The following is a 10000-nucleotide window of genomic DNA, read 5'->3' as shown; positions in this document are numbered from 1 at the left end:
GCTGATCCGAGGAAAAGCAGGACGCATTTATGGCAACGTATGTGTAGGACTCTGTGTGTGTGTGTGTGTGCGTGTGTGCATGCATGCGTGCATGAGTGAGTGTGTGTGTGTGTGTGTCTGTGTGTGTTGTGTGTGTGTGTGTGTGTGTGCGTGCATGCGTGCGTGAGTGTGTGTGTGTGCGTGAGTGTGTGTGTGTCTGTTTGTGTGAGTGTGTGTGTGAGTGTGTGTGTGTGTGTGTGTAATTGTGCGTGTATGAGAAAGAGAGAGAGAGAGATATAGAGAGAGTGGAGCTCTGTGTGTGCGTGTGCACGCGTGTGCGCGTACTTGTGCATGCATGAGAATGAGAGAGAGACAGAGATAGAGAAAGGGTGGAATTCCGCTACAGAATTTTGCCAGAGGACGACACTTTCGTTGCCATGGGTTCTTTTTCAGTGCGCCAAGTGCGTGCTGCTCATAGGACCTTGGTTCATCGTCTCATCCGAATGACTTGCCCTCAGTTTGATTTTCCAGTCAAACTTGGGAGAAAGGGTGAGAAAGGGATTCAAACCCACACCCTCTGGGACTCTGTGTATGGGCAGATGAGCATCTTAACCACTCGGCCACCTACCTCCTTTCTTTCACAGTTATTCAAGCATGTGAAAGTTTGGTGTGAAAGTATTTTCATTTGTTTTTCTGCATAAGATTTAGCACTTTATATGAATGCGTGTATTATTTATTGTCGTCATCACTGTTATCATTGCTGCTTTTGGTATCATTATTATGATTATTATTGTTCTGATTTTTAATTTTTTCTAAAATCCTATGATGATGATTATTCTTAATATTATTATTGTTGTTGTTGTTGTTAGTAGTAGCAGTAGTAGTTGTTGTATTGCTATTAAGATTATTGTTGTTGTTATATTATTATCATTATTATTATTATTATTGGTATTGGTTTTTTTGTTTGTTTCTGTTATCATTATCAGTGTTATTGTTGTTGTTGTCATCATTATTAGTATCAATATCACAGTTATGTTGTTTTTTGGTGTTTTCATTATCATTATAAGTGTTGTTGTTGTTGTCATTATTAGTATTAATATCACAGTTGTGTTGTTTTTTTGTTGTTTCTATTATCATTTTAAGTATTATTATTGTTGTATCATTTTTAGCATTAATATCACAGTTGTGTTGTTTTTTTGTTGTTTCTATTATCATTTTAAGTATTATTATTGTTGATGTTGTTGTTGTTGTCATCATTGTTAGTATTCAAAATTGCACTGGCTCTTACTGCTGCAGCCTTGTCGGCTAGTTGGCCTTTGGTAACCATCCCAGCGCTGACTGTCCTAAAACCCTCATGGCCGAGAGTGTGGGGATGTAACTTGGGCAAGACACTCTCCACTATAACTAAATTCTAGCCCAAATAGTGGGAACAGCAGTTGCCTCCTCTGTTGTTCTGATGGTCATAGTCGGACACGACTGACTATCATATATATATATGGAGTGATGGTCTAGAGGTAACGCGTCCGCCTAGGAAGCGAGAGAATCTGAGCTCACTGGTTCGAATCATGGCTCAGCCGCCGATATTTTCTCCCCCTCCATTAGACCTTGAGTGGTGGTCTGGACGCTAGTCATTCGGATGAGACGATAAACCGAGGTCCCGTGCGCAGCATGCACTTAGCGCACATAAAAGAACCTACGGCAACAAAAAGGTTGTTCCTGGCAAAATTCTGTAGAAAAATCCACTTTGATAGGGAAAACAAATAAAACTGCACGCAGGAAAAAATACAAAAAAAATAGGTGGCACTGTCGTGTAGCGACGTGCTCTCCCTGGGGAGAGCAGCCCGAATTTCACACGAGAAATCTGTTGTGATAAAAAGAAATACAAATATATATATATATATATGTGTTTTTGTTGCAGTGCTGTGGGTTCATGATGTGTCTGAAGGGAGTTCCCAGCACCTACAACAAAGACCTCCAGGTATACCCTCTTTCTCTAAGCAGAAACAAGTCTGTTCGTTTTAGGGGGGGAAGGATGCAGCTAGGGCTAGAAATTCCCTGATGATTTCTTAGTTGTTTGGGGGACAGCGGAGTATGGCTGCCTACCTGGCCGGGGTAAATAAGCAAAACGGTCATACACGTAAAACTGTTACATGTCTGTATGAGTGTGTATGTGTGCGTGACTGAAACCTGATTGAATGACACAGGAAACGAATGATGAGCGCCCAGTGGCAGCCGTCAGTTGGCTCTACCCAGGTAGGCCGCCTCTTGTGTAAATGACTGTGATTGTAAAATGCTTTAGAGCTTGGTCTCCGACTGAGGATAGGTGCTATATAAGTATCCGTATCATCTGTGTCTGTAGAGCGCTTAGAGTTTTTTGTCTCCAGCTGAGGATAGGCGTTATATAGGTATTCATATCATCATATCATCATCCCTTGGAATGAGACAGGGTGGGTGTTTGGAGACCTGGGATGTGTGCGTGGTGTTTTTATGCACATTTGTATGCATGTGTGTGTGTGTGTATGACAAGCGCACCTGATCCTGTGTGTGTGCTAACAGATGTGCATTCACATCCACGAATATATATATATATAGAGAGAGAGATACAGATATATATATATATATATCTATATCTATATATATATATATATAGATACATATATACACACACACATATATATATAGATATATGTGTGTGTTCGGGAATGCGAATATATATATATGAATGATGGCTGTCTTCTGAACTTAGATCATGCATGCTATTGTGATTCGTTGGAGCAGTAGCGTAGTGGTGAAGTACCATACTTGGAGTGTCCACAGGTCTGAAAAAAAAAAGAAAAGAAAAAAGAAACAAACTTGAAACTGAAAGTGGTGTGTCTGGTATGTGTGCATGTGTGTGTTTGGGCCTCTGTACGTGTGTGTGTGTCTGTGTGTGTGTGAGAGAGAGAAAGAGTGTGTGTGTGTGTGTGTGTACATGTATGTGAGTGTGTGTGTGTGTGTGTGTGTGTGTGTGTGTGCCTGCCTGTATACATGCATGTGTCTGTGTATGTGAGTGTGTTTGTGTACATGCATGTGATTGTGTATGTGAGTGTGTGTGTGTGTTTACATGAATGTGTATGTGAGTGTGTGTGTGTGTACGTGTGTGTGTGTGTGTACATGCGTGTGTGTGTGTGTGTGTGTGTGCATGCATGTGTATGTGAGTGTGTTTGTGTATGTGTACATACATGTGTCTGTATGTGTGTGTGTGTATGCGTGCGTGTGCGTGTTTGTTCTTTAGTTTAGCATCTTTTCACAATTGGTGATATTAGACAATTAAAATTTTAAAAAAAAATAAATAAAAATAAGTGGGGTGGGGCGGGGAGAGGAGAATGCATGTGTGTGTGTGTGTGTGTGTGTGTCTCTGTGTGTGTGTGTGTACATGCATGTGTCTGTGTGTGTACATGCATGTGTATGTGTGTGTGTGTGTGCGTTGTGCAGGAAGACAAGGAGGCCATGTTTGACACCTACGACACGCTGACAGGTGTGGTGCAGGTGGCCACAGGAGTTCTGTCCACGCTCAAGGTGAGGAAGGGGACCGACCAGTGTACACAGCTCTCTTACTACACACCTCCTACACCCCATGTGCCTGCCTCGCACCCCCACCCCAAATAATAATAATAATAATAATGATAATACATAGTTTTTCTATGGCGCGATATCCAGCACCAATGCTGCTCAAAGCGCCTTACATCATCCGGTTGACTATAAACATGCCTTAAAAAAAAAACACATCAACCGCTATCTGACAGTGGAAAACATCCAGCGTGTTCATATGAATGAGAAAGGACACTTCGGAGATGAATCAGATTATGAAAGCTATGAAATAAATAAGGCTTAGATTAAAACAAAATGCATTTCATAGAACACACATTCACACACACACACACACACACACGCTCACACTCACACACACACATACATGTGCGCGCACACACACACACACACACACACACACACACATATATATATAGATGTCCCTCCCTTACACACACACACACACACACACACACACACACACGCTGACATTAAATATCAAATACACCCCCTCCCACATCCTGATACACCAGTCTGTTGATACCAGCCTTTCTCCCAAAAGAATGAAATCAACAAACAACTTTCGCACAAACAGGTGTTGTGCAGGTGGCCACAGGAGTTTTTGTTCACACACTCAAGGTGAGGAAGGGGAGAGCGACTGGTGTGCCAGTCTCTAACTACTACACCCCCCACCCCCACCCCGCACCCCTTCTGCCTCCCAGTCCAACCCCCCCATCACCCTTCCCCCACCCCCACACACACACACACCCCTACATGCTGATACACCAGTCTGTTGCACACACAAACCCAGGCACACAAACGCATGCACATATGTGTATGTGCGCGACTGAGCGCACACACACACACACATTCACACACACACACACACAGAAATAAATTTTGAAAAAGAAAAACAGGTGAAATGGTGAATAAACAACAGTGCAAAAGTTCCATGTGTGAGTAAGTTCGGAATGTGTGTTGTTTGTGTGTGTATGTGTGTGCGCTGTATGTGTGTGTGTGTGTGTGCTGTATGTGTGTGTGTGCTGTATGTTTGTGTGTGTGTGTGTGTTTGCTGTATGTGTATGTGTGTGTGTACTGTATGTATGTGTGTGTGTATGTGTGTGTGCAGATTCACCCTGAAGTGATGCAGAGTGCTCTGAGTGCAGACATGTTAGCCACAGACCTGGCTTACTACCTCGTCCGCAAAGGGGTCAGTGTGTGTGTGTGTGTGTGTTGGGGGGTATTGTATTGTATGGTATGGTATTACTTGGGTATAGCCCAAACGTAAATGGACAGTCACAACAGCATCATCATTGTATTGCACTGTATTTAATTGTATTGTCAACACTCAGCTTGTATCACAGATTGGCATAAGTTTTACAGTTGGGCCAACAGCAAAGTGAGAGCTGTATTATCAATGGTTTCTCCATTGCACTGGGAAATCATTTACAGCTTAGTCTTTTGTGAAGGACTATGACTCTCAAACCAGGAGGCAAGATTGCACTGGTTCTTAGTGCTGCAGCCTTGGGGGCTAGCTGACCTTTGGGAACCATCCCAACACTGACTGTCCTAAAACCATCTTGGCCGAGAGAGTGGGGATGTAACTTGGGCAAGACGCTCCCCACTAAAATCAAATTCTAGCCCAAATAGTCAGAACAGCAGTTGCCTCCTCTGCTGTTCTGATGGTAATTAATGAATTGTATTATATTACATTTTTGTCACAACAGATTTCTTTATGTGAAATTTGGGCTGCTCTCCATGTTGAGAGCACATGTCCGCTTGATCAACCTAAAGTTCAGCTGCCCAGAGAGCCTGATCCAGCTGATTGCATCATTCCACGATGGCATGCAGGCGAGAGTACAGGAAAATACTGACATGTCGGATCTGTTCCCTGTGGTAAATGGAGTGAAGCAGGGTTGCGTCCTGGCACCCACACTGTTCTCCATTTTTTTCTCTGCCATGCTGACTGACGCCTTTCAAGACTGTGACCGGGGCATCTACATTCAGTTTCACACAGATGGCAAACTTTTCAATTTGCAGCAACTCCACGCTAGGTCCAAGGTGTTTGAGGCACTGTTGAGAGAGCTCCTCTTCACTTATGACAGCGCGCTTGCTGCACACACCCATGAGGACATGCAGTTCATTATGGACAGGTTCTCAACCTCCTGTAGGCGCTTTGGACTCACCATCAGCTTCAGCAAGACTGAGTCCATGTACCAACCAGCTAGCTCACAGAATGCCAGTGCCTGCCCCCCACCTGCAGTCAAGATTCATGACACAGAGATCAAGATAGTCGAGAAGTTTTGCTACCTGGGCAGCATCCTATGCAGCAACGGAACCCTTGATGCAGAAGTGATGCTGCGCATCGCCGAGGCCAGCTCCGCCATTTGCAGACTCAACAACAGGCTGTGGAACAACAAAGGCATCAGGCTCAGCATCAAAATCAAAACCTACAGAGCTGTTGTGCTGACCACCTTGTTGTACTGCTGTGAAACATGGATGACTTATCACCGTCACATTCAACAACTTGAGCAGTTTCACCAGAGATGCCTACGAAAGATCCTCGGCATCAAGTGGCAAGACAGGGTCTCCAACCTCCAGGTCCTAGAGAGGAGCGGCCTGCCCAGCATCGAAAGTCTGCTGATCCAGCGCCAGCTACGCTGGACAGGACACATTGTACGCATGACAGACAGCAGGATCCCGAAGATGCTATTGCATGGCCAGCTAAAGGAAGGCCACCGCGAACTTGGAAGACCCTGCAAGTGCTTCAAGGACACTTTGAAGACAAACCTCAAAGCCTGTGACATAGACATCACTTCCTGGGAAACTGATGCCCTTGACCGCTCTTGCTAGAGGATGCTGTGCACCAGTGGCATAAAGACGTTTGAAAACAAGAGAATGCTGGCCATTAAGGAGAAGTGTGAGCGAAGGAAGCAGGGCTCAACTTCTGGAGATGTTTTCCCTTGCAACACCTGTGGGAAGTGCTGCACATCCAGAATTGGCCTCTTCTCCCATATGAGGACACACACTGACAGATAAGCCTGCCTGCCTACTCGTCCATCGGTCCAATGGGAGACTTCATCATCATGTGTATCACTATATGGGACCATGGTTTACTGTCTCATCAGAATGTCTCATTATCATGGAATATCAAAAAACAAAATTTCCCCAATTCTGTTTGTGCACTAGAAGGAAAAAGGAAAACAGAATGTGCTGTGTTGCCAGATGCCATTCCGAGAGGCGCACGGTAAGGCAGAGTGTTTGGATCTGGCAGAGAAAACAGAATGTGCTGTGTTGCCAGGTGCCATTCTGAGAGGTGCATGGTAAGGAGTGTGTGGCTCTGGCAGAGAAAACAGAATGTGCTGTGTTGCCAGATGCCATTCCGAGAGGCGCATGGTAAGGAGTGTATGGCTCTGGCAGAGAAAACAAAATGTGCTGTGTTGCCAGGTGCCATTCCGAGAGGTGCACAGTAAGACAAAGTGTGTGATTCTGGCAGAGAAAACAGAATGTGCTGTGTTGCCAGGTGCCATTCCGAGAGGTGCACAGTAAGACAGAGTGTGTGGCTCTTGCAGAGAAAACAGAATGTGCTGTGTTGCCAGGTGCCATTCCGAGAGGTGCACAGTAAGGAGGGTGTGGCTCTGGCAGAGAAAACAGAATGTGCTGTGTTGCCAGGTGCCATTCTGAGAGGCGCACAGTAAGGCAGAGTGTGTGGCTGTGGCAGAGAAAACAGAATGTGCTGTGTTGCCAGGTGCCATTCCGAGAGGCGCACAGTAAGGCCGGGGAGTGTGTGGCTGTGGCAGAGAAAACAGAATGTGCTGTGTTGCCAGGTGCCATTCTGAGAGGTGCATGGTAAGGAGTGTGTGGCTCTGGCAGAGAAAACAGAATGTGCTGTGTTGCCAGGTGCCATTCCGAGAGGCGCACAGTAAGATAGTGTGTGGCTCTGGCAGAGAAAACAGAATGTGCTGTGTTGCCAGGTGCCATTCCGAGAGGCGCACAGTAAGGAGTGTGTGGCTATGGTAGAGAAAACAGAATGTGCTGTGTTGCCAGGTGCCATTCCGAGAGGCGCACGGTAAGGAGTGTATGGCTCTGGCAGAGAAAACAGAATGTGCTGTGTTGCCAGGTGCCATTCCGAGAGGTGCACAGTAAGACAAAGTGTGTGATTCTGGCAGAGAAAACAGAATGTGCTGTGTTGCCAGGTGCCATTCCGAGAGGTGCACAGTAAGACAGAGTGTGTGGCTCTGGCAGAGAAAACAGAATGTGCTGTGTTGCCAGGTGCCATTCCGAGAGGTGCACAGTAAAAGAGAGTGTGTGGCTCTGGCAGAGAAAACAGAATGTGCTGTGTTGCCAGGTGCCATTCCGAGAGGTGCACAGTAAGAAGTGTGTGGCTCTGGTAGAGTAAACAGAATGTGCTGTTGCCATGTGCCATTCCGAGAGGTGCACAGTAAGGAGTGTGTGGCTCTGGCAGAGAAAACAGAATGTGCTGTGTTGCCAGGTGCCATTCCGAGAGGTGCACGGTAAGACAAAGTGTGTGATTCTGGCAGAGAAAACAGAATGTGCTATGTTGCCAGGTGCCATTCCGAGAGGCGCACGGTAAGAGAAAGTGTGTGATTCTGGCAGAGAAAACAGAATGTGCTGTGTTGCCAGGTGCCATTCCGAGAGGCGCACGGTAAGAGAAAGTGTGTGATTCTGGCAGAGAAAACAGAATGTGCTGTGTTGCCAGGTGCCATTGCGAGAGGCGCACGGTAAGACAAAGTGTGTGATTCTAGCAGAGAAAACAGAATGTGCTGTGTTGCCAGGTGCCATTCTGAGAGGTGCACAGTAAGACAAAGTGTGTGGCTCTGGCAGAGAAAACAGAATGTGCTGTGTTGCCAGGTGCCATTCCTAGAGGTGCACAGTAAAAGAGAGTGTGTGGCAGTGGCAGAGAAAACAGAATGTGCTGTGTTGCCAGGTGCCATTCCGAGAGGCGCACAGTAAGAAGTGTGTGGCCCTGGCAGAGAAAACAGAATGTGCTGTGTTGCCAGGTGCCATTCCAAGAGGCGCACGGTAAAACAAGAGTGTGTGGCTCCTCTGGGAGGGACGCTCACTCAGTCTGGCTCCGCGACTAAGCCATCATTGTCGTTAGTAGGAGGCTTAGTAGGTGGTGTCCTAAGTACGTTAAATCAGAACAGGCACCACTGAACACCACCGATGTGACTCAGCAACAGTGCAGGGTCTCCTCTGGTGTGTGGCCTCCCGGCGACCTAACATCGATGGTTCCCTTCGGACTGCTGACGCTGGAACTGTGACGGACGAACCCGGGTGTGGCCGTGTATGGGGGAATCTAAATGAGCGGCGTGGGAGTAATGCCACTGAAACAGTGCAGATGATGGGGCAGCAAAAAAAAAAAAAAAAAAAAAAGAATGTGCTGTGTTGCCAGGTGCCATTCCGAGAGGCGCACGGTAAGGCAAAGTGTGTGATTCTGGCAGAGAAAACAGAATGTGCTGTGTTGCCAGGTGCCATTCCGAGAGGTGCACGGTAAGACAAAGTGTGTGATTCTGGCAGAGAAAACAGAATGTGCTATGTTGCCAGGTGCCATTCCGAGAGGCGCACGGTAAGAGAAAGTGTGTGATTCTGGCAGAGAAAACAGAATGTGCTGTGTTGCCAGGTGCCATTCCGAGAGGCGCACGGTAAGAGAAAGTGTGTGATTCTGGCAGAGAAAACAGAATGTGCTGTGTTGCCAGGTGCCATTGCGAGAGGCGCACGGTAAGACAAAGTGTGTGATTCTAGCAGAGAAAACAGAATGTGCTGTGTTGCCAGGTGCCATTCTGAGAGGTGCACAGTAAGACAAAGTGTGTGGCTCTGGCAGAGAAAACAGAATGTGCTGTGTTGCCAGGTGCCATTCTGAGAGGTGCACAGTAAGGAGTGTGTGGCTCTGGCAGAGAAAACAGAATGTGCTGTGTTGCCAGGTGCCATTCCTAGAGGTGCACAGTAAAAGAGAGTGTGTGGCAGTGGCAGAGAAAACAGAATGTGCTGTGTTGCCAGGTGCCATTCCGAGAGGTGCACAGTAAGAAGTGTGTGGCCCTGGCAGAGAAAACAGAATGTGCTGTGTTGCCAGGTGCCATTCCAAGAGGCGCACGGTAAATCAAGAGTGTGTGGCTCCTCTGGGAGGGACGCTCACTCAGTCTGGCTCCGCGACTAAGCCATCATTGTCGTTAGTAGGAGGCTTAGTAGGTGGTGTCCTAAGTATGTTAAATCAGAACAGGCACCACTGAACACCACCGAAGTGACTCAGCAACAGTGCAGGGTCTCCTCTGGTGTGTGGCCTCCCGGCGACCTAACATCAATGGTTCCCTTCGGACTGCCGACGCTGGAACTGTGACGGACGAACCCGGGTGTGGCCGTGTATGGGGGAATCTAAATGAGCGGCGTGGGAGTAATGCCACTGAAACGGTGCAGATGATGGGGCAGCAAA

At 46.8% G+C, this 10000-nt stretch overlaps 1 protein-coding gene across 2 annotated transcripts in view; it reads left to right on the top strand.

Moving 5' to 3' along the window:
* LOC143288573 (argininosuccinate lyase-like) overlaps positions 1-10000 on the top strand; it is a 40604-nt gene that overhangs the window by 27186 nt on the left and 3418 nt on the right. For both annotated transcript variants that reach the window (XM_076597193.1, XM_076597192.1), the window contains 4 exons: positions 1-37; positions 1898-1957; positions 3454-3537; positions 4679-4759. The exon at positions 1-37 is cut by the window's left edge and continues 48 nt beyond it. In XM_076597193.1, the coding sequence (XP_076453308.1) occupies positions 1-37; positions 1898-1957; positions 3454-3537; positions 4679-4759 (262 nt within the window). The remainder of the gene's footprint in view (positions 38-1897; positions 1958-3453; positions 3538-4678; positions 4760-10000) is intronic.

The sequence above is a fragment of the Babylonia areolata genome, chromosome 12, assembly GCF_041734735.1.
Source record: "Babylonia areolata isolate BAREFJ2019XMU chromosome 12, ASM4173473v1, whole genome shotgun sequence".
Classification (NCBI taxonomy): Eukaryota; Metazoa; Mollusca; class Gastropoda; order Neogastropoda; family Buccinidae; genus Babylonia; species Babylonia areolata.
This window is presented reverse-complemented; position numbering and strand designations above follow the sequence as displayed.